Consider the following 25,391-nt stretch of genomic DNA (forward strand, 5'->3'; position numbering starts at 1 on the left):
TAACCATCGTACTCCAAAGATCACACCGAGACCTGCCAACGGCCTATGAGCCCGATTCACAAGCAGTGCACCATTTACGGCTGACAGCCATCCACAAAAAAAACATGTGTGGCATCAATGTATTTACTATTGCGTTATTATATGCCACAAATGCATATACTTAGTAGTAAACACCATGGAAGGGGTGGATGTGGTTTACCGTGAGAGTTAGTGAACACCCACAAGCTCGGTAATTTGTTGGTGTTTGCAAGCTCCTCTCTCGATCCCTTTTCTTACACTGCAAGTGGTCAGGGATTTACTCCAGTAAAGGGCTGGAGTAGCTTCCTTTGTAGGTGGGGAAGGGTAATGGTGCACACCAAATTTCGTGTTAGTGCAGGGGAAGAGGTTTCTCTGTGTCGGCTTCCCACATAACATAACCCGGGAAAGCTTTCACTGTGGATAAAAGAAGACAAAATGTGTATTTGTACAACATTTCCCCAGAAGAATAGCCCCCACCCCCCCAACACCACCCGCTGGTGAAAGAGCAGATGAGCCCCGTCCTAAGCATCCCTTTGAGTGTTTGTGACCCTCAGAGCTCACACGTGTCTGTCTCCGCTAATGAAATCAGTGGCACGCGGGCATTGTTCGACTGGCTGCTTCCCCTGCAAAGAATGTCTGTGCCCCTACGCACAGACCAGCCCTGCTTGCAACTCAGGGCAAGAAGAAACCCGTTGTACAATTTTCAATCCTTCCAAACTCTAATGGGTATTCCAGAATCTATGTTTATTTTTATCAGGGCATCTGTCTGTCCGCGGGTAAATGTGCGCTGATACTGTCGCCGGTCCCATCGTGATAATGTAGACTCTCGAAGAATAACAACCATTAGGGCCTTTGAAAGAAGACCGTGCTTTCGATTTTTGTTTTTTTAATTATAATTTTTGTTTTTTTTTAAAGGAATCGGTCATTGATACGAATGTCAGAATGAGAAATGGAAAGGTAGGGATTCTCGTGAATTATCCTCTTGCAGACATTTAATGAACTATGAAGCAATTGAGCCCTGGTGGTGTGAATGAATGTAGTCAAAAGATTATAAAGGGAAACTATGTTAACACGGTAATGTAATTTTCTAACTATTTTCCATGTGACGCAGTGCATGTTTTACTAATTTCAGACTCACTTGGGAACAACACATGTTATGGAATAAACACAATAGGTTCTGACTTAAATGTAAGGCAGATGCTGCAGCCCGCGCAGATACTTAACACTGTGACTTTCTCTGGAGACTGGAGTTAGCAACAAGACAATAGTGGCTGATTTCCGCTGTGTGCATACGAAACCCAATGCACATCCATAGCTTATTTCTGTGCTCTGGCAGGGGTCACGGGTCACAGCGGGTGCAGGGTCTCGGCCTTTGATGTGGACCCAATCCGCCCTCTGTAGCATCAGCACCAGCTGTGAGGCTTCACCCCACGGCGCTGCGTCAAGCCATGCGCGAGTAACAGACTTGACTCGGAGAGAGCATCATAAACCAGGGTCTGACGTGCCTTGCCGGCCCTGCTGCGGCTGGCTCGCAGGCTCCTTGTGTCCGTGCGCAGATCACTGCTCCAGTTCTGAACAAGCATTAAAAATGCAATAGGTGGGTCTCGCCTTTTATTAATTTAAAACTGTTTGCTTTGCTATACAATACCATTAGCAAAGCAAATGGCTTTAACTTAATCAAAGGCAAGACCAATTGTATTTTCAATGCTTGTTTAAGGCTGCTTTAGCACACCTCCTAGACATTTCTGCTTTCTTTAATCTAGCCATAATTTCATTAAGAGGAGCCTTCCCACCCACAATTTCTCTCGAATACCAGTATTGTTAGAATGCATAACCAGTTGATCTCTTATAAGATCGTCATGTAGTGACCCAAATTTACATGTAATTGCTAATTTCTTTAGCGCAGCAACTTCATCTTCTACACACTCCGTTTTAGCTTGCTTCCTTTGGAAGAAGGAGTACCTATTAATGGCTACACAAACAGTGGGGTGATAATGAACTTCTAAATCCTCCAACGCTTGTAAAAACACGTTTGCATTTTCATCTAGTCTTACTCTTTTTCTATCTGATTATATACACGTAAACCCTCCATCCCCAAACTCTGTAAAATAATCTTTTTTTTCCTAGATGGCGTAAATTCATCTTCATTCTCTTCTAAATTTGAGACACAATTTAAAAAATAATCCTTCCAATCTGGCCACTTCAAAACCGGCTTATCAGGACGGGGTAAAAACTGAACTCGTGGCGTGAGTCCATAATTTTGCAAGCTCATATTGATTGTATAAAGCTGGTTTACTGAAAATGTTGGTAGGTAACAAAACCGGTTATTCTGGCTAATGCCAAACTACACTATCAATTGCCAATGTGCTTAGGAAGTATAAGAATAATTAATAATCTGCCCTGAACATGACTAAATAAGAAAGATACTATACAGAGAGCTTAAGGTACCATAAAATGTTTGTCAATTAAATATGTTAGTGCCAATGGAATTACATTCCCCAAATTACTGTGGTGAAATTTATGGTGTGTACATCACTGGATGCACAACAAACCAACTTCTTACTTCAATCGGAAATTGTTACTCTCATCTGGTGTGCGCATCACCGGAATGTGCGTTGACTCCCTGAAAATCACCCACAAGCTCACTAAATGGGGGTGTGCGCATCACCGACATGCGTGCTGACAGTCCTCCTGGTCTCCGCATATGCGAGAATGGTTCCTGTAACTCTTGGACTATTTGCCCAAAATGGTGTCACATAGCGTGTAACACGTAGTAACGTACTCGGCGTTGCTCATGATACGCTCTCGGGGTTGCCGGACAACGAGGGACGTAAGCAGTCTTCTCTACTTCACCTTGACAACGCCAGATGCTAGTGACGTAACAAAGAACACGGGTTGCCGTATAATAGTCAACTTCCTTGGGAAGGCTGCTCGAGCCTCCTTCGCCTGGCACTCTTGTGCTAGACCTCAACCGTCAACTTGGTCCTAAAATCCTCCAATCCTTCCACAATTCCTCTGTCCAGCTCACAGAGACGTTGCAGACGTGCAACACTAGTCACCAACGCAACGGCCAGTTTCCTCTTTTCCTCTACTTGCTCTCCATCCATAATCTGTTCCTGTGGTTCCTTGAAGCATCACCATATTCTCGTGGATGAACACGCCAAATTTTCCCCTCTTCCTGTCATCTCCACTTTGTAAGGACCACTCCACGCAGGGAAAGTAGAGGAAAGTAATTACTTTATTGGAGAACAAGCAGGTACGCGCAGCCACAAGCTGTATTCACTTCAACTGCCCATTCCTACATTCCACATTCTGTAACCTGTGGCATCCCATCGCCAGGGAGCTGGTAGCCAGGATACCACACAACTATTCTACTTTCTTAATTCGTCTTTTGTAAATGTAGTTGCTTTATTCTTTATTAATAAATGTCTGTGCCCTGAGGTAACCTGTGTTTTTGATAGACTGAGGCCATTAGAGACGAGCCTCACAATGTGTTAATCTATTCATTCATAAAGAAATGCACTTTGTTAATTAATTTATAGTAACCTGTTCTAGTTTGCACTAAATATTTGATTATAGAATAAAACTCCAATTTGCTGTGCTATCTACTCTTAAAACTAATCTCCCCCGTCCCCCCTCCCAAATTGTATTTTGCTCCATGAAACAATCTTTGGGATGCAGTTACAGTCCTAAGTCTGACCATGAAACATTTTAGGCATACTCGTAAGAATGTTCCATCTGTGAATTCTTTTAAATCTGTTTGCCATTATTTGAATACATATCAAACCTTTTGTTGTGCCCTTGGATAACTTTCCACACACTTTTTCGATAAGGTACTTCTTTTTTTTGTCATACTCTTTGTTTAGCTACCCCCTCCAGCTGGGGTACTAAGGGACCACAAATCAGATTTGGGATATTAACATCCCATTCCAGTAGATCTCTTCACCACTTCTTCCTTTAACCTATGTCTGTCCTGGCCCATAAACTTTTAACAGAATATTACATAATGGACAACCCAGTACAGTAACCAACTAAGAAATTAAATGAAATGGAGATTTGTTGAGCACTGTACTACCCAAAGGTGTCTAGGCGCTGAAGATTCGGAACAAGTGCAGAAAGAAACCTAGCAGACGCCCTTAAAAAGGGGAAAGAACAGTATAGAGGAAACATGTAGAAGGACATACTAAGGGGGCTATAAACATAAGAAGTACCAAAAAGGGACCTGCAGAGCTGCTCAAAGCTGCCAGCTTATTGAAAACCATAATCTGCATGCCAATCTCTTGCACTTCTTCTTCCGTAACACAATTACTGCACCTCGGTGGTCCTCACACTCAACATGTAAATACTTCCCACACAGGATCAAAACAAAGACAACATCGTTCCAACCAAACACCCTACCCTGTGTAGCGTGCTACTTGTGTAGGCAAACCGTTAATTTCTCCACATAGAGGTAGTAAGCGCTATATAAATGTTGCGCTACAATAAGCACAGTTTTAAGCAGCCGTAAATGAAGAACTATGCATCTCTCTCCACGTCTGCCCAAGCAAAACCCTGATTGTCTTATGTATGCAGAGTAAATGGTGAGCTCTGTTAGTGGGAACATAAAGGGAAAGTCAGAGATGAGTTGTACACAGGGTCAGACTGGGACAGAATATAGGCCCGGGCACCAAAATAAGTGTCCCCATTAGCTAAATAGTTAATGGGTGCCACGTTTCTAGCTAAATAGCTGGAAAAAACTGGCCCGTGCTTTCAAATCGGGGCAGTTTTGAGCCTGAAAAGAGATGCTGTATAGTCCTAGCCCTTACAGGACAGATTAGTGTAGGGTGTGGCTATCAAGGAAGCAACATGGTTGGGATCCACAGCTGTTCTTACTCTGAAAGCAAAAGACACAAAATTGATGGACGGAATGCAGAACAAATCAAAATATTCACCCCCAGTCAAGAGATCTGGGTTAAATCCATCATTCTGTTGCTCACCATGCCACCCTAGTTTAGACCTGGCCATATGCAAATCAGTCTTGACCCTGTGCCTCATGGGAACAGTCCAGCCCGAACTGCCAAGCCAGGTCCTCCCTGGACCAGAAACAAGCATCCTAGGACCGGTTTCGGGGTTTCACCCCTCTTCAGCCAGGATAGATTGTTTCCAGTGGCACAGTGAGCCCAGGACTCACGTCTGAGCATACCTGGCGCACTTGGGGCGAGAAAGCAAAAGACACACAATTGATGGATGGAATGCAGAACAAATCAAAACATTCTCCCCCAGTCAAGAGATCTGGGTGAAATCCATCATTTTTTTGCTCACCATGCCACCCCAGTTTAGACCTGGCCATATGGCACAGGGTCAGACTGATTTGCATATGGCCATGTCTCAACTTGTGTGGTGGAGTGAGCTAAAGAATGATGGTGGATTAAACCCAGATCAGTTGACTGGGGGCGAGTGTTTGATTTGCTCAAACGCTCCGTCCATCATCCCCTTTGGCATCGCTTTGTTCGCCCTAAGTTGGTGAGGTATGCCCAGACGTGGGTCCCTTGCTCACTTTGCCACTGGATTCTAGATAGCCTAGCTGATGAGGGTTATGAACCCGAAACCAGTCCCAGGATGCTTGTTTATGTTCCAGGGAAGACATGGCTTGGCAGTTCGGGCTGGACTGTTCCCATGAGGTTCAGGGTCAGACTGATTTGCATATGGCCATGTCTGAACTGGGTTGGTGGAGTGAGCTAAAGAATCATGGTGGATTAAACCCAGATCAATTGACTGGGGGGTGAGTGTTTGATTTGCTCAAACGCTCCGTCCATCATCCCCTTTGGTAGATCTTACTCTGAAGGCAGACAGCCTCTGTCTGGACAAAAAACATCTATTTTCCATGTGATAATTCACTAAAGGCTACCTAAGCATGACGGATACTGCAGAGGCACATGGAAAATGCACTGAATTTGAACTTGGGGCACTGCTGTGTGGTAGTAAAGCACATGCACACGTGCTGCAATGATATGCAAGAGGTGCCTGCATCTACACCAACTCTAGCATTTAATGGTCCCTTCTGCGAGTAAGATCTGTTGCAGTGGAAAGCATGATGCACACATTGATATAGTATCTTCTCGTTGTGTATTGTGGCTTTTGAACTGACCCCTACACTGTTTGTATTTTAAAGGATGTGCTTTTAAATACCTGGCTTTTAAAACGTTCTTTACCTCTACCTGGAGGACCTGCTCTTGTCGGCAGACCCCTGTTCCTCCAGTAAGGTAGATAATGGGACCGATCCTTTGTCATATATCCTCCTGCGGCCCTACTACGTGCTTGTTAAGTTGATGAATCCTGGACATGTGCATTGTTTTGAGTCTCTGCCTCACCTGTCATATAAACTGCATACTGAATATGCGCAATAGACCTTCGTAAATGAGGTACAATATTTTAGCACTAATCGGGGTTTCGTATCCTTAAGAGGTACTCTTTCAAGCCTCTTCTGAATTTAGAAAAAGAGTGCTAGTGTGCCAAACATTCCGTGCACTTCCACAGAAGGAACACATCAGAGTTATTCTTTTGAGGCTTTTCTAGATAAATCTCTGGCTGCAGGAAAGTAAGTTTGTAATCTAGATAGCTAGATGTTTTTAAGGGATATGCATATCATCTGGCTTATAGACCAGCTTGCCACAAGGCACAACCATTTAAGAGCGATCATCACCTGAGTAACGTGTTCCCATGTTTGGTTTGTGAGGTTGGTCTTGTTTCACCTCCTTGAGCGGACCACCTCAATTCAGTAGTGAATTCCAGGAGTCGTTTCCACAGCTTTTTTGAGGTCTTCTTTTAGAATTAAAGTTTTGGGTTTTTTTTAGCTTTAAGGAGCCTTACTCATGTGGTGGGAGGCTTGATTTTCATATTTTTATCTGAGTTTCTCCATGCTGCTTGTCTGAAGTGATAACTAAAGATTTGGTTTCTGATGGAATGCCTAATCTCAGCACAATCTCCTGCCATTTGAGAATAAGGTTTCTTGTTGGATGCGTATGTGACTTAAGCAGTGTTTGAACTACCTGAATGATTGGTTATCGCCTACATATTGGTGGTAGGTAATGGTCAATGAGTTATTGCAGCCATTAATTTCTCAGGGTGTGTGAAAAGTATGGAAACTAAGGTGGAGGCCGTGGACCATCAAAAGGTGTGTGCAATAGTGAGGATATTGGGGGCAGTCTTTGATTTTGATCTTCTTGGTATAAGTCGGGTAGGATTCAAGCCAGTTTTCATCTTGGCCTCGTATCTCATGAATGGTGTTGTAAGAATTATCCTGTGATTGACAGCGTTGAATGCCACAGATGTGTATCGTGTTTTCTGGACTTAAATTTGTTACACATTTGTCGAGGATTTTGGCAATGTAGGATTGGATGATTCGTTTTCATTTAGGTCTAGAGCTGCATTGTTTTTTTTTTTTTAGGATTAGTCTTACATTTCCTTTTTGGGGTTTTTACTATGTCTCCAGCTAATGAGAAATTGACTATGGCATGCCACTGCTGTAGAAGGGAGAGGTGACAGATTTTGTTACAGGGTTAAAATTGATCTATATTGCAATTTTCCTGGGTTGGTTAGTTAATTATCTTCTGTAAGGTGTCCAGGGTTATGTTAGACAAGCTGGTTCAGTTATATTTGTGAAGTTTCTTAATAAATGTAATATGTTTGTGAGGACCGTGGAGGAAGTGGCTGCAACCTGTTTTCTGATGGTCTAGGATTTTTATCTTCGATACCGATTATATATGGTTGATCATGCGTACATCTTTGTCTATTGATAAAAGAAATTACGATAACTATTCAAGCGATGTTCAGAGTTTCCTGAATTGGTTCATATTTAGGTACTGATTGAAATTTGTTTTAACTAGTTTCATGTTTTGTTTTCACAGGGTTGGTGTTGATTCTGACCATGACCAAGTGGTAATTATTCCTTTTTTAAACTATTTATTTCTGTTTGTCCAAAGAGCAATAAAGTAGCAGTAATTAGTGCTCAAAATTACACACACTGTACCAAGCCCTAGTTTTTATGATTGAGGGAGGTCAGTCATGTTCCTGAGGTTGTAGCTCTTCATTTTCTACCCTCCTCCTTATTGTAAATATCTAATAATAGAAAAGAACTAAGATGGTTGCATTACTGGTGGCACTTAGTGTAAAACTGAAGGGCGCCTGATGAGAGAATAGATTCAATAATTCATGTTTACCACCCACAATGGACAACCATCCTGAGCGAATCCTAGGCAGTCTGGGACTGACCAACTTGGTGATTTGTTTCCGGGAAGGACATTTATCTCCCTCCACACTTAGAGAAAACGGTGCAACACCCCACTTGCCCCACTCTTGTACTGTAGAAAACGATACAAGGCGAAAATACAATACAGATGTTTCTACAGCCTCCTGACCAAACAAATTAAGAGGGAGGACAAAAGGCTAATGGTGTCTTAAATATAGATATTGAAGACAAAAGTGCACGTGGCAGAGACCACTCAGACGCGAGGCGACACTAGGTGTGAATATATTTGGCGAATGTTGGATTAATTGTTGACCGCAGTTCAAAGAGTCCACCTTCGATAGCATTCACATATTAATACACTTTAAATGCTTCCAGTACTTTTATTGTATCCCACGTTAGTTACTAAATTCTTTACGAACATGGACGGACAATACAATTTTATGTAAATTCTTTTTACAGACAACAATAGGCACTTCCAGTAATCATTTCCATCATTCCCAATGTGACAATGCCCATACAATTACCTGTAACTATAACTTCTCCCCCCAGCACAAAGATGGTTCCTTGCTCTGTAGTAAGTCTTCCGGGACAGACAATGTGGGTAAGCGATGCTTGAGGACATCTTGTCCGCCACTGCTCAGCAGTAGCCAAATGTTGGGAGGTAGTAGGTACCCCGCTACAGGACATGATACATGTGAACGTACCATTACTCTTCTAATGCCCTGTTCGGTTACGCGGCCTGAGTTCCCTATGGGGAAGAATTGCCTCTATGGCACTGCTGTTCATAAGGAGTCAGGAGACCCTTTCTGCCCTTCAGAAGAACTGGCTGCTTGGCCTTGCATGCTGCAATTACACTGTAGATAATCATTCAGCCATGGTCCCTCCCGTGGGCAGACCACATGCTTTCTGGGATGCATCTAGTCCGTTCTTGCTGAAAAATAATGACTCATCTCACGCATGAATTTTCATAAATGTATTAATGTTCTTGTTATGTCAATAACGTCTCATGTCTGAATGAGTGAGACTTACAACATTATTGTACTACACAAACTACTGCGTGCAACAAACATGAAAACTACTGCTCAGTTATTCAGGCGACGTAACCATTAACCTATTACTGTTTTGGAACCTAAGCTGCTGCAATATAGGATTATGGTTTAAACACGCAAATAACATAACTTTGTTTGCGTGAACCTTCTTTACGGGGTTGGCTGAATATCCACAACAGATATGATGTATTAAATTATATAAATAAAGTAAACAAAAACGCCTCCCGTTCCTTCTGATTTAGAGCACCAAATTCATACTCAATTAAATTTCTAGCACGGCATGTTCTCCTCAGAAGGAGGTGATCCTGTGAGGCCACTGGCGTTACAAACTATGCTGGGGCGGTGCAAGCTGCACACTCCTAGCTGAACATAGCGTATTTTCAGCTTTTTGTACATTTAGCCTATCAGGGTGTCCTTCCTTCATGTGCTTCTCGGCAGCAGTATGTTGAAGTTGCATGCTAAAATGTTGCCTTCTGTATTATTAAAGATAAAAGAGAAAGATGTCTGAAAATTAACCATAACACCCAGTCCTCTCTGTTGTAGGACGCCCCCAATCTGACAAAGCTATCAACTACAGTGTCTCCCAAACGAGATCTTACTGCTGGAGGCATTCTGGACCTATTGAATGAAGTGATTCTGCAGTGTAAATCCCTACTTTAAAAAGGCGCTGAACATTCAGTCAGAGCTTTGGGGCAACACACTGAAAATCTGGAACATGCTTCTTACGTTCAACCATATCCCATTCCTCACGTTCTTTCATACAGATCTTTAGACTGTCCTTCGTAATAAGACTGATCACACACACCTGACCCAGGGTCTTTCTGGTCATCAGCGTCCTATGTGTACCCGTGTATCTGCCTTTCTTACATGCATGATACAGTTTTGTTTTAAGGGTTGTACTCAGTGATGTGTCGCTGGCTCCCTCTGGATTATACCAGATCGGCACTCATCTTACTTAAAAGCATTATACATCTCTTCATTTGCAGGCAATGGCGGCGGACAACTGATTTATTGTGCATTAGAAGGCGCTCACAAAATATCCTGCCCTCTTGGTGCAGTGCAAGTTGGACTGAAAATCCCCATTGGTTTGTGAATTATTTTTTCACTTGAACTCATCTTATGTAAATAAGAAAGAGACGTTTTGAAACGTCTTAGAACTCTCTCTCCCACACCTCTGTACCCCCACTCACACTTTGACCAATCTGCTTGAAACTATAAACCATCAAGCCTTCGTGCGTGGATACCTCTTTCGTGCAGAAAAATCAAACGGAGCTTAAATTACTATCAAACAAAAAAGCCCCTTGTCTAGTGCTGATACAAATGCTGTCGCGAGCTTCGTAATGGACTTGAGGACCTTGAGAACACACTTGCCTTAGACTCTGGTTGCTTAATGGGTAGAGTAAGGCTCACGTGCCCTGGTGAATGTCTTTGAACCTGTGATGTTGAATGTTATGTTTATGATCTTCATGCACTTGAATGATTGTAGCTAATCGTTTGTATCCTTCAACAGGGCGTACCTGAAAGTGAACAAAGATGTACAAGAACAGAAAGTGCGTGGCTGTTTAGACGCTGGTACAACTTCGATTCATAGTATCCTTTCAACAAAAAGTTCACAAACTGAATGTGAAAGTGATTGTGCACTTCAGTGGTATTGATCAGGCCTGCTTTTGACATGTTTCTTGCACTTGCAAGTTGATTGACTGTACATACCAGCTATTTGAATTTCAAACGTAAATTAAAAATGCAGCAGTCTGAAAGTTCCAAAGCCTCTTTAAACAAGCTTTCGCAAAGCCAATTGGTCTCGCCTCTAATATGTGCAGCAGACCTATTGGCTTTGCTAATGTTTGTTTGCTTTGGCAAACTTTGTTGCCAAAATACATTTATAGATAGATGGTGGTCCTTGCATGCTTGTGGATGCGCGAGCGGCCATCTTAGAATTGTTTTTGTCAAATAATAACATGCAGGATAGCCATCTTTCACAATTTTCTGTTCAAATTTATTCTTAATTCACGATTCCAAGACAGCCAATAACCAGTTTTGAACTGTCAAATAAGAAAAAAGAATAAGCAAGATACCGTGCAAACAGACGGAAGCAAGTAGCCCGTTATCAGTGTGCAGCTGCCAGGCCCTCGCAAAAATAATTTAAATAAACATAACGTAAATCATGCAGTGGGGTAGCGGGTGGGGGACAGCAGATAAAAGTGAAGAAAGCAGTGCACTCCCAGGGAGAACTACAATAGGAAAAAATTCGGGTCTCCTCGCTTGCGCAGTGGAAGAATACGAGTCTTCCAGCCAGAAACAATATCAAGAAGAAATGCTCCAGCGATGGAACATACACAGAATAGAGAAGAAAGCTATTGAATAAGGAGCAGAGAACTTATATAGGCAAAAGAGCATCCATTAAGGAGCATTGGTCTTACCCAAAGCTCACTATATTTTTAATAATAGACAATAGATCTTCAATGTTTTAAGACAAAATAGCTACCGGAGATTTAATTTTTCAATTCTACTCAAGATGGCACCTATTGCCGGACATACACAAAAATGTGACAGGATGTCCTCACACACCACCAGGTGTCATGCTTCATCTTAGGACAACCCACGCTCTCCAAAAGCCCTTTTTGATGGAGAGTGGGCTTTCACCTGGAGTCAGGAGGCACTTCTATCTGAGACCGGACCCGTGATCTAAATAAGCTAGAAACCAATGTGTCATCCTAAACAGACCTTTATATTTACTAGAGATGACACTTGGTATTAAAACCAATCGTGGAAACAAGGAGGAATTAGTGCCCCCTCACCACTATACCGTTCCGTATATCTTCAATACCAGCTGTGCGTAGGAGAGGCCTGAAAAGTGTTGTGTGTCGCGTGGTTGATTGGATAGGTCCATTGTTTTCATGCTTAAAGAACCATTACTTCTGTTATACAACAACTTTTCCTAACCAAATTGGACATTTAGCCGAGTTTCAGCCTTCTTCAGCAGCTGCAACAGATTTTCGTTCTCCACGCTTAGCATTGTTCAGATCCATTATGACAATTCAAGTCAACACTGAAATCCCCGTTTACCATTTCAACAATGGCTGCCCCATCATAGTCTTCATTTAGTTGTAGAGCCATTTAGCACTCTGATAAAGGCCAGGCTGGGAAAGCAACATTCAGCTTTCATGTGAAGAGATTATTTTGTAATTTAGAACTTTATGCAGTTATGTAATTATATACCATACAGTTTTGAAAACATGGATATTTCCTTAATGCATGTACCATAGCTACCTAAAACCATTATTGACTCACAGCGGACCACCGCTGACAAGTACGCTCCCGAGTTGCTGTGGTCCTTTGGCAAAATGCTTAACAAGCCCTCAGGCCTACGAGGTAAGTTAAACCAGTAATGTTTACGTCCCTGTTACGTTTTTATACTTACCTGTGTAAAATGATTCTTTTTCAGTTGTTTTTACCTGGTTCTTCCATTAATATGTAACACCGTTTTCACTATTTCTACTGCTCTCTCTCTCTTCTCAAAGTAAAATGAGGAGTTGGAAAATAGTGTGGTGTAAATCGGGCTAGGGAAAGAGTAGGAAATTGGGCACGTTCATGATGGAGCAAAAAAAAAAGTTCAAGTAAGGGAGGTGGAATTGAATGGCCCTGCTCTAATTTCTTCAAATTAAAGGGACGTTCCTTCTCTGCACAGGTATCTATTTCTTTCAAAATAGGTATCCTGAATCATGTATCGTATAGCCTAAATAATTAACCCGCACTCCCTGGTTACTATTAATTAAACTCCTGACTTCCCAGTATTGAAATGCTTTCTCTGTGTGGCTAGAGATCAGCTGTCTCTGCACAGTAAAAGCAGCAACTTTCTTGATTCAGTGTTCTTGGACTTTTGGCACTTGCCGTTTGAAAGCCAAGGGGTTGATGCTCCTCCCATCACCTTACATCTTCTTCTAGGTCCCCCACTTTTACTGCGGTCCTTTTCCGGGAAACAGATTTTACAAGTGTTGTAATGTGTAACAGTAAATAATTGGCTACATTGCTATAGTAATGTGTTTGCAAAATGTGTGTCCACCTTAGGAGTTTCCAGAAAATTGTTAGATAAAAACTGAAGGTGGGTTGGTCATCTGTCAAGGTGATTTCCTGCTGCGTCTCCAAACACTGCTGCTTTTTCTTCCTCGCCAGCACAAAAAAAGACTCTCAAAGTGAAAAAGTAGCATACTATGGAGAAACCTCTAGAAGGAGTGACACTGGGATGTTTTTACAGCCCAACAATGGGATCTGACGACAGGTCCTTAAAAAGCCTGAAAACAGCTGCTATCCAGCTGGACCCATGAGGCCTAACAACCGGGATCCCTCCAATGTGCTTACCTGACCTAACTCCTTCTTCCCCAAGGAGCCCTAGCATTGGGTCTGTTTTTGCTGCATACTTCATCACGTAACCTCTTAGGTCTTTACCAACCATTGATGTCATGTCCCCTCTTCGTTGCTGCTCGATATTCAGCGAAACACGGCACACAAACTCACAGTGGTCATAACAGATCCTTTCCATATGATTTTGTATGGCAAATGGAGCATGCAGACTGAATAAAGGAAAAATGCAGACTGTTTCCTACCAAAAGCAGTCTTTAAACCTCTCGTGTACAGAAAAACATGCACTCTTTATACTCTGCTTTGGTGCTGTGAGCTGCAGGTCTGCTCCTGTGGATGTTTCTTCTGAACCCACCGTTGACGCCTCCAGATTGACATGTGCAACCAGTGGCCCAGATTCTCTGCTGTTCTGTACCTTTAACTTATGATGTTTGGTACCAGACAAGCATGGTCTCGACCCATATCCTGACTGGGATTGCCACTAACGATTTTCAACACTTAAGGACAATGTAGTGCTCGTTGATGTTTAAGAGCATGCTAGAACCCTCGGAGGTAAATGGTCTAGGAGAATAGCTCCTTCGGAACTGTGGCAGGTTTTCTGTCCCCACCTCTGCCTCCTTGGTAATTAGGTTACGTGGATTATCAGCTTTTTCTCTTCCCAGGATTCAAGACTTGTGAAGTACCACTGGTAATCCATAGCCACATTCTCATTGTGGAACTCAGCTGGTTTACAATTCGTTAAATCCATAATACCCAAATTGGCCCGTTTAACTCTTTGGCTACTTTGATTTTCCAACAACTTGTGCCTTTTTCTCATCCTCGGAGTATTACACTTCATCGTTGCTCTTACAAGCCCTGAATGTCACTACCACGCTGGTTAGTCAGGAAGGGAAGAGACAAATTAAGGAATATAAGATACTGTCTCCATAACTGAATACAATACATTAAAAGGTAGCCTACAGCCTATTGACTAAAGACTTAAATTATAGGTTACGATAACATATCTAGTAATCCTCCCAAAAAAAACACAAAACCTTTTCTAAAATATTTAACAAAAGGTTTTCATGGGAGAATTTGCAGATATTCTTCTGTGAACTATAATTTGATTCTGTAGGCAATAAGGTTATAGGATACATTTAAGTGTTGTGTATTACACACCATCCACTTAGATATGGGTCACAGACACTTCCTGTCCATCAGCACTTTGTTGCTGGAGAAGTGTTCTTCTGGTCCAGCAACTTATATTAATCGGGACCCTGCAAGACACAGAACTATGGAAAGTCCACCTTGTCTCTCGAGACGAATATGACATTAGTAGTTTTAGGACTTGATCTCTTTCTATTGCATGATGGTTGTGAGAGCACTGAATCTTATGGCCTCAAGTGGTAATGTACTACAAAAAGCATAAATAATGTAGCACCGTACTTGGCGCCCGCTTGCCTGCCATTGGCACTAGGAGGGGGCCCCAAGCATGACAAATGCCTGTTTCACATTGATTAAAGCTAGACTAGAATCGTAATGGAAAGACATTTCAAGAATGAGATTACCTCATTTATTAGATTGAGAAATCTCCATCACCTCTGACTTAGATTAAATTGACTACAAGCACCACTCTGAGGAACCAGCCTATACATGATGCAAGTTCACAGTAAGAAATGTATTCCAAATTATTGAAGCAAATTTAATATTTCTAGTGTTGAAAGCCTGTCTTTTCCTCATTACAGAGCAAGACAAACACCTTTCTGGAATTCACAGTATATAGACTGATACGTTCAACATCTACCTCATACCAGTGGGAGGATGAGATGTCCATGTGGTTTATGGTATGGGGACGTTCAGCTATGTTTCATGTCCTCTAAAACTTTACTTTAGACCTTTCATACCCCGCGGTGATTCACAAACTACAAAATAACCCCAGGTGAATGTTTTTTCACCCAATGGGCTGTCAGTTTCACTTCTCAAATCTCATGGAGCTAAGCGTAAGTTTCATGTTTACTTATTTGTGATAGCAAACAAAGTGAAAAACGGCGGTGATAAATGCGTCTCAACATTTTCAGTGAAAACAAGATAAGGATAATAACGCTAAACAACTGCTTTTCAAAATTACCAGAATGTTTATTTTTTTCGTGAATGGAATTAGGAATAAATCGTCCCACGGTGTTTTGGAAATTGAGTTCCAAAGAATTATTTCTTTGAACGCAAACCAAAAATATCCAGAGAAGCGGACCATAAAAAGGGGTGTGGGGCGGTGGCCTAACTCAATGACGTGTCTCCACCCAGGTATCCATCTCACAGGTATTTATAGGCTTTAGTCGGAATGGGGGCCCCCTAAGGGGAGCAGCCCCCTCAATTCCCACGCACAGGGGTTACAGTGGGTGCGGGGGGGTTTGAAAAATAGTTTGAATAGTGAAGGGGACTTGGCTGAAAGTACATATTAGGTGGTTAGAAAGCTAACAGGACAGTTGTATAAAAATGAATCGTAAGTAGATCTCACTATTTTGATCTGTCTTTGCTTGTTCTTGCGGAGAAAGTTTTGCGGCTTCACTATAGGCTTAGTCAGAATATCTGATAGAGGCTTCTAGCTGTAAATTCCTTACCTTAGAATTATTCCCAGGCGTCAGACTAGATCCAGAATTGCTTTCGAGCATTACCCCTGTGCACCGGTAGATAGCATAGTTTGGCTCCGCATGACATTGTCCGCAATGGTGTCCGCAATGGAAGTGAAATGCGCTGTACTATATAGATGCCACTTTGGCTCGCTGAAGTCAGTTTCCTTTTTTCCTCACCTGATAGCACTGATCTTGTCTGAGCTACCCCTTCAGTCACTTTTTGGACTTGCTTTTTCGCGAATTTTTGTCAAACTTTTTTGAGATCTCTCCAGGTGTGTAGGTATGTCACCTAACAAGCCAGCTGGTTTCAACCCATTTGGGGCCTGGCACAGGCAGATGTCAGTGACAATCCACCACTTGGTGTGTTGTGGGCCTTGGAGTGGGGCAGCAACTCCAAGGACTATAGCGCCCCAAGGTGCCGATGAAGCGCTCCTGATTGACTCCATAAGGTCTTGTTTGCAGGGCATGTCCTCACAGTGGTCATTGCACTCAAAATCATCGGGTAAGTCCCACAAACAAAAGAAGGCTTAGAAGTCAAATCGATCTCTGACTTCATCACGTCTGTCAGAGTCTTCTGACGAGACGCTGGAGTGTCTGTACTCTAGGCCCCGAACTCAGCGGAACCTAAATCCAGGTGCACTCCGCGTTTCCCCGATTCTGCCGGGGTGCCCCCCACCCAGCTAAGAGTCATATGAGGTCAGGCGCCTCACATTTGGGTGGCCTGGCCCCTCTGGAGCGATTTGGGCCCCATGAGCATGGGAGGAGCCCCTACTGGATCCACACCGGCCGTTTCGCCCTCAGTGTCAGATGGCCCCCATCGATTCCTTGCTGTATCTGGAGCGGAGCAATCAGTCAGACCAAGACCTTGGCGCTGCTGATTCCCCTAGGCGGCTCTGCCCCATTGTTATTCCCGACCCTGAGCGGCGCCGACCAACTCCATGCTTTTCGGAACAGAGCCAGTACTTTATTTACTTGATAAGTATACAAAACAGTGATAGATGGAATGCTTGAATCAATCTCAGCCACTGGTAATCGCTCAGGGCTACATCCCAATCCATAGATATTTTGCACACCATGCCACCTCAGTTTGGACCCAGCTATATGCTATACATTGGCGCTGTTGATTCCCCCATGCAGCTCTGCCACCATCGTTATTCCCAACACGAAGCGGCACCGACTAAATCTGGCGCTGACCGTGTCCATGCTTTTCGGAACATAGCCAGTACCTTATTTACTTCAGCCACTGGTAATCACTCAGGGTGACATCCAAATCCATTGTTATTTTGCACACCATGCCATCTCACTTTGGACCCAGCTATGTGCAAATCAGTTTGACCCTGCTCCAATGCAGCCAGGAAAGTCCAAACTGCCAAGCCAGGTCCTCCCTGGACCGGAAAACAAACGACACAGGACTGGTTTCATTCTGGTTATGTGGTCATCAGCCGGGTACAGCTTGGGTCCAGTGACAGTGTGCACAGGGCCCCCATTTTTACATACCCATCCCACTTAGGGCGACACAATAAGTATAAAAAACAGTGATGGATGGAACGTTTGAAATTAATCACAGCCACATCCCAATCCATTGTTCTTTTGCACACCATGCCACCTCAGTTTTGAACCAACCGGTCCTGGGTTGCTTGTGTTCTGGTTCAGGGAGGTACCTGCAGAGCTACCTTGTGAAGACCTTGTTAAACTGTTCATTAATCTTGTCCAGAGAGTTGTACCAAAGTACATTGTGACTTTCATTGACTGGTGCATAAAGCCATTACTATAATAATGCTAGAACGCACAGCTACGCTTTCAGACCTCCAAGTTCATTTGAAGGTAGTCGAGCCAGATCATTGAGTCGTAGACTAGGTTTAGCCCTTTTGAATAACTTTATCTTGAAGACTTGTGTGCACTTTTGTTTTGTTTTGCTGATCTGTTTAAAGGTACGAAAATCTCTCAAATGTAAATAAAATCAGATACTTTTTAAAGAAGTCTTTTTTGTGATATTATCTAAAACTGTGCATGGACAGTGCCCTAATAAGCCCTTCCCAGCCACTGCAGAGTCAAGTATACAATATACAATTGGAATATACAACTACATTTGCAGAGCTGCAGTACTTGTACGTTATGTATTATTAGTTAGTGTTAGAATACAGTCCTACCAACAGTAATAGCCAGTAGTACTTGGACTTGGAGAAAAGGCAGTGTGTGTGTCCAGCCTTAGCAATTTAAAAGGAATAGCAACCTATGTAGTGCAAAAATGCTCTAATCCTCTCCTTTAGTTGGTGGGTCATCTCAGTCTAGGTCCTGGAGGGCCGGATCCAGGCCAGAATTTCTGGATGTCCACTTAAGATCAATTTACATCCCACGAATATGAAATTATTTAATTACATAGTAAGAGGCAATCCGAGAAAGTCTGGCATGGATCCATTCTTTTGCACCTATGTTGGACACGCTTCTTATAAATTCATTAGTCTAGAAGAAGTGGGCGCTACCACTAGGAGGGTAAGGAGCTCTAGCATGAGTAATTTTAGAAAATAAACTGGTGTTTTTTTTCTTCTTACAGAATCAGGAACAGTTGAAGGATGATGATTCTGACCTCATCTTAAATGATGGAGACATCAGTTTGACATACGGAGACACCACGGTGAGCACAGATCCCACCCACGGTGGCATCACCAGAAGAGGATTGGGAAACTCCTCAGAAGATGCACTTGATAGGGAGCTCACCTTCGGAGATCATGAACTTGTCATACGGGGCACACGCCTCGTTCTCCCTATGGATGATTCTGAACCACCATTACATCTACATGATGGGGCGCGACATGGCCCTGTGTAAGGACTGTCTCTTAAGATACTTTAAATATTAGCATTTGTGTATTATAAACATGAAGAAATATTGTGCAGCCTGAAATGTAATGCATGTCTCAGAATGTTTAAGCCGTGTAAATATTATTTATATGGCAGTAAAAAAATTATCAATATGCATTCATTGTGAGGCAGCTTTCGGTGAACAATATATGACCTTATTTTTAAAGTGACTGCACTATGTAGAGTGGAGCTGTTTTACAATACAAATTGCTGTCAGTTAGTGCTACCATGGGCTGTATGATGCCCTTGCATCCATCCACATGTCAAATATTGGCTGATTTGTGTTAAATATTAATTTTCTTTTTTATAGGAGTTAGCCTACTGTGCCAAATGCATATTTGTCTTGGTCCTGCTGTGAAAAAACTACATGGTACAGAAGTTGCCTGGGTTATTGGTCACAACTCCATATTAACCTAATTACATCCTGGGAAATGCTGGAGAATGTATGGTTGGACCTCTAGTCTGCCATCTTTCTAATGTTTCTGTGACAGTGTTGTATCCTACTTTACGATTGTATGCATATTTTCTGATGTCCAGTCTTTTGTCCTTTAAATCTGTTGTAACTTGAACAATTTATTAACTGAACTTTTTCGTGTTTAAAAAAGGTTGGGAATTGAACAGCAATCCAGTTTTTATACTTGATTTAAGATGTCATTTGAGCAACTGTAAATGTTTGATATTTCAGTCTTTGTCCTTGTACATTGCCCAACAATGGCATTGTATCCTGTCATAGTGCTCTGCTCCATGGCAAGATATAACCACCTTGGCAATGCCAACTCTTTTGGCTTGCCTGTAATGCTTACATCAGACATGTGGTGGCCCCCTTAGTCCATGTTTTCCAAACTGTAGCCACTTTATCTATGATCTAATGGGGTCAGTTACACAATGTACACATTTGTGATAAGATGTGGTTTGGTAGCATGGATCTCGTTATCATGCCGACAGACATCTAAAGTTGTCTGTAGCAATATGCTATAAAAAAAACAGCATAGCGTGGTTTGTATATTTTGTGCATCTAACTCTATTTTATCTACCTAATAACCTATCTGACTCTATTGCAGTTCTTCTTAATATTACATTTGGATACACAGCAGGCATCACATGAAGCCAAGTATCCAGTGAAGGAACAGTGGGAGAAGTCTGAGACACTTTAACTTGTAAATAGTTTTTTTTATTGATGTTTTATATGGACTTGTATTCCTTCATCACCCTTTTTGTTTAACATTTGTGCCTCCTAACCCAGTATGCGATAATAGGGAGCTAGTTTGTAGCAGCCCTACGTCTGAGCGGTGTATTATGTGTTAGAAATAGTTTTACATCCTAAATTAGGTACAGTGTCCTAGTCCTCCTTTCCCCATAACTGCCCACTTTCTGTGAATATGGAGTCTTGAAGTGTAGAGCTTCATATTCAGGAATGTTTCTCTGAATCATTTTGGGTCACACATTTAATCTGTTACTGAATAATTATTATCCCCACATAATAAATTTGTAATACACAACACAAGTGAATTTATTCAGTAAAAAGAGGCGGAATCCTTCATTTGGGGGCCCTATAAATATATGGGTTTGGCCTAAACCACAGATATTTTTGCATATCTGACAAAAGGCATTTCCAGATTCTGGGATTGTTAAACCCCTTTTTCTTATGAAACACAGGGTTTGCCCTCACAGGAGCCTCTTGGCACTCCCCAACACTTACACAACTCCTGCTGCAAATTCTTGAAATAAAAAAATAAGGACCTGATAAGGGGCAAGCCCCTCCCTGAGATGCCACAATATACTCTGTGTAAGCTTTGCCTACCGTGAGGACTCAGGCGTACTGCCACTTAGGGGCAAAATGAGTTCTGCCTTACGCCCGACTTAAACCATGCAGTTTTCTGTTGTTGCCATTAAGTGAGTCGGAACTTTACTAAGAGGCATCATAGCTTGGAGAGAATTTGCCAGAGAATGTTGTTTTCCGAAGTAACACAATGTGTGGTTCTGTTTTTCTGCACTTGTTCCCACACAATTAATTAAAGAGTCCGTCCGCCCAGTTTTGCCGATGTTTCAGCAGATCTGTGCATATATGCAGTGCTCTTAATTTAGCATAGGTAAGTTAACTGAATCTCCTTTGCAGCTGTGCACCCATCTTGGCTTGTAATAAAAGCTACTTTAACCTTACCCTTCCACCACGATGAACAATTTAGGTTGTGTATTTACTTTGAAAGTTCTTAAAGCAGTATTTAGTTTTGTAGTCAATACTAAAACAACATTGTAGGTTTGCGTACTTGTGATCATTGCACTTTATTTGAGAACTCAGTTGCATGCAGCATATTTATTGTCTCGTACCCTAATCTTATATTTGGTACCTTTTATGTAAACTGTCCACGGTTTTTCTTTTTTTTTTAAACTATATATACATATCAGAATGAAGAAAGAACACAGAACAATTTCCTCTGTCACTGTTATATTGAATTGATCATTGTATGATAGTATTACAAATGGCTGCGAAGTCAGTAAACATTTAAATTATGATTCTCTCTCTTCTTAGACTCGGTCTTCAAATTTGGAAAAGGCTCCACAAACACTCTATTTGCATATCAGATCAGAAGGGTCTATAACCTTTACAAAGTAATATTCTGCTTCTTGTTTGTGCTCTTTTGTAGTTCTTTACAGGTAAAAGTCTGTGTCTGCAATTTTCTTTGCCAAACAATTTAGTGAAATCCTGCTAATACCTTGTTAGTGTTAAAAACAAAAGTATGAAGACAAAGGTATCTTGCAGTAAATTTCTACACACAATATTTTTGTTTTAAAATATATTTTCCATGCAACAGCTATACTTCTTATCCCAGGTTTTTCCTTTCTTATTTTAAATTCAGATGAATATGTCAAGAAAGAGTCTGCTTCAAATATTAAACACATGACCTCGCAATGGACTTAAAGTAAAAGAAAAATAAATAAGAAAAATAGATGCTGCCATTTTTTTTATTAATTGTCCACTCTGATTGCCACTCCAGTAGATATCTGGGTATCCTGCATGCTTGCACGTTCTGTGGCACACATCTGTCTTCTGAATGTATCTTTTGTTAATCTAACTCTGTTCTCCCTCATGTAGGTGTCAGTTTGTTTGCGTATTTGACAAATAAGTCCTCTCCTTTAAAATCACATAACATTTGCTGCTCACTTGTCTGGCAGGAGTACATTTTTTTTAATCTGTTTTCACTGAGCGTGAAGTTACTGCATTGGGAATGATTGAGAATAAATACTAACACTTTGAATGTTATGATATGAAAACAGGCTCTGTCATTAAAAGATGGTATGCGGATGAACACAGCTTTAAACCCTTACACGACAACAAAGATTTGCAAGCTAGTACAACCATAATTGTTTGGTAAGAAGTAGCATGACCGATTTGGAGTGAATCAGGTGACTCAGACTTTCGTTTAACGATGGAGAAGTCAGAGATATGGATAATTGTTTTATGTCTTATATGGGTGAAGTTGTATGTATGAATACATTTGAGACAAAACATTTTGCGTTCATCTGCCCATGTGACCTATTTTTTTTTTTTTTTTTACTGTTCATTGATTTCTCTTTGGTAGTTTGTTTTAAGACGGGAACATGGCATCCTGTGTACATGTCACTGAAGAAAGCACAAAGTGGCTATCCTAATTGTTTTTTTCTAATCTCCGTCCATACCACTTGTTCCTGAATTGAGAAATACACATGAAATAAATATTGCTTGAAATTGCTATCTCGCTTAGCTGGTGCCTTCGTACGTCTTTCCTGTACGTTTGATTTACAGTTGTATTGTTCAGTTTGTTTATATTTCACTTCTAGGTGTAAAGCTAAGGTTTTTCCAATTGTATGAAGGCCTCACAGAGACAATTTAAAGAACTCATGAACTAACATCTTTAATTGCAGCTATCCCACAGCGCCAGATCTAGCCCCATAAAGCCTTAAGCAGTCCATGGGAGTATAACAAGAACTAACCAATTCCATAGTTATGGGTAGAGTTGGTATGTTGCAAGCTTGCCATCTCCAAATAGAAGTCCTGTACAAATTTGAACTATTGAAGCCAAATATACATGAATCTTGTTCAAGAAACAAAGGTCCACGTTGATCCTCATTGAAAAAGTAAATCCTGCACCTAAAGAGGATGGCTATTTCCTATATGTGGCCTTTTCGTGATCTCTGTTTTAGCTCGCCACCGTACAAGAATAAGATATAGTAATCCAAACCCACTATAATGTTTAGTAGTTGTTCTTCTGAATTCAAAAGGAGAAACGGCCGTCCTGTACAGATCTGCAGTGCCATCATGATCTTGGCACATTCCATTCCGTCCATTTGCTATAGTTGTGCAGTAAGTGTTGGCTAATGTCTGCTGTCACGTAGAAAAACTATATGGACCTTTTATTGGTCTCCATTCTACCTCTTACTAAAAGCTAAACCAGAAAAATCACCGCTGCTTCTTGTAGTCTACTTATTAATACTACCTTTTCAAGGTATTTCACATAGCCATCTATTTATGGGTGACCTAATTCCATTAATTTAATCTCACAATCACAAGGTGTAGTGTAGTTTGTCAAACAGTTTCTTATATTTATCAGATAATCAACTAGAATTGAAAGTATTTTCCATCATGCCAGAGTAGAGACTTACTTTTGTCGTGGAAACATGGGGATACCTCATACGTACTAATCTTGAGCACTCACACAGACACTAAATTGTTTATTGGTAAGTTGGTGACTTTCCATTGAAATAGTTGTTCTCATGGAAAGTTCTCAACTCTTCTTTAGTGAAAAGCTTTAGGGCAACTTTCTTTGTGCATCAAAACTTAGCTGATTTCCTTACTAAGCTATTGGTTTGCTACCTTACTTTATCAGTTTGTGAACAGATTTCTAGAGTTCTGGTCTGGTCCAGGAGATATTGAAATGCATTATGAAATATCCATAAAGAAAAGTATTCAAAGCTAACATATTCTACCATAAGAGACGCTTCCTTAATTTCATGCTTTAGCTGCTGTGGTTATGTGATTAAATTATGCTGTTCCTAAATTAATATTATTAAAGTGCTTTAATTGTTAATTGATATAACTCGGGAAAGCAAATAGCCTAAATGCTCTGTTACCAGTTCAAAACACATTGGATAAACCTGGATAACCTACTGTTCCATTTTTGGTTAAAGCCCAGTTCTTAGTATATTGTTGTCACACTTCTCTTTAGTTTGCATGGTCATTGTGTATGTTAAGTAGTTGTTATGCTAAAATAGTGAGAAATGGGATGCCCATTGAGGCATATACAGGAAACCCAAAATAACTGAAGGGTGACTTGCAGCGAATCTGAGAATTCTTGATTCATACCAAATTGAATCGAGTTTAAGTTTGCATAAATAATCGAGAAATGAAGTCTTCCTATATTTGAAGGCAACAAATAAATTGCAGCAGTAAACTGTGCACAGAAGCTTCTATTGTATATATGGCATTTAATATTCATTACACCTACCAACTGACAGTTCTAGCAGACCTTATAGTCATTTGTTATGTAGTAGTAAGAGTTTATATATCCTGCTATGCAGGAATTCCATGAAGATTGCATTGTTTATAAGATGTATGTCTCTTAATTTCACGTTTAAAATGTGTTATTATTTTTCAACATGCTGAATTCTGGGGCTTTTGGTTTACTAAAATCTTTACACTGAATATTTTTTTACATTTTGGAGGATGTATACATTAAATAATTTAATTAAAAGTGTATTTTCTCGTGTACAGCTGAGTAACTGAATAAAACATCAGCGAATTAAAATATTACCATAGAATGCAAGTATTTCAGTGGCTTGTGTTAATGCTTACTTTTTTTTCCCTCAAATGCTATATACAGCAGATGTCTGCAACTCATTCAGTATTAAAGATGGAATGCAATTAATTTCCGTAAAAAGTGAGTCTGCAAGTTTCCCAGGTTTAAAATGGAAACAGACAAATTCATTGGAAGGATGACCCAATGACCGGTAATCAGATGTCTCAGAATGCAATCAATAACTGCTGGTGCATACCCTCTTCCTCAGGTCTTCAAATAAAGAACTAAGCAGTGGAACGTAGCAAAAGAAGTGAGACACTGATCTAGCTCTTAGTGTGCTAATGACTGTATTGAACGTAGAAACAGTACAGTTGGGTGAAGTCCAGTAACTAACATTGTTGACTTACTCCAGGTACAGTAATGGCTTGTACATTGCCTTCGCGTAATGCTCTGAGCGCACTGTTGTCCTTCCTCTGAGAGCAAGTGGGATCTGCCT

At 41.2% G+C, this 25,391-nt stretch overlaps 1 protein-coding gene across 1 annotated transcript in view; it reads left to right on the forward strand.

The window, feature by feature from the left end:
- The window catches only part of SLC9A6 (solute carrier family 9 member A6), a 259,674-nt gene extending 234,757 nt beyond the window's left edge, over window positions 1-24,917 (forward strand). Inside the window, exons 13-16 of the mRNA XM_085607924.1 lie at window positions 7,905-7,935; window positions 10,805-10,884; window positions 12,561-12,666; window positions 18,817-24,917. Coding sequence (XP_085464050.1) covers window positions 7,905-7,935; window positions 10,805-10,884; window positions 12,561-12,666; window positions 18,817-19,089 — 490 coding nt within the window. The 3' untranslated portion in view covers window positions 19,090-24,917. The remainder of the gene's footprint in view (window positions 1-7,904; window positions 7,936-10,804; window positions 10,885-12,560; window positions 12,667-18,816) is intronic.
- The last annotated feature ends 474 nt before the right edge of the window (window positions 24,918-25,391 follow it).

Source organism: Triturus cristatus, chromosome 5_2 (assembly GCF_964204655.1).
Source record: "Triturus cristatus chromosome 5_2, aTriCri1.1, whole genome shotgun sequence".
Lineage (NCBI taxonomy): Eukaryota > Metazoa > Chordata > Amphibia > Caudata > Salamandridae > Triturus > Triturus cristatus.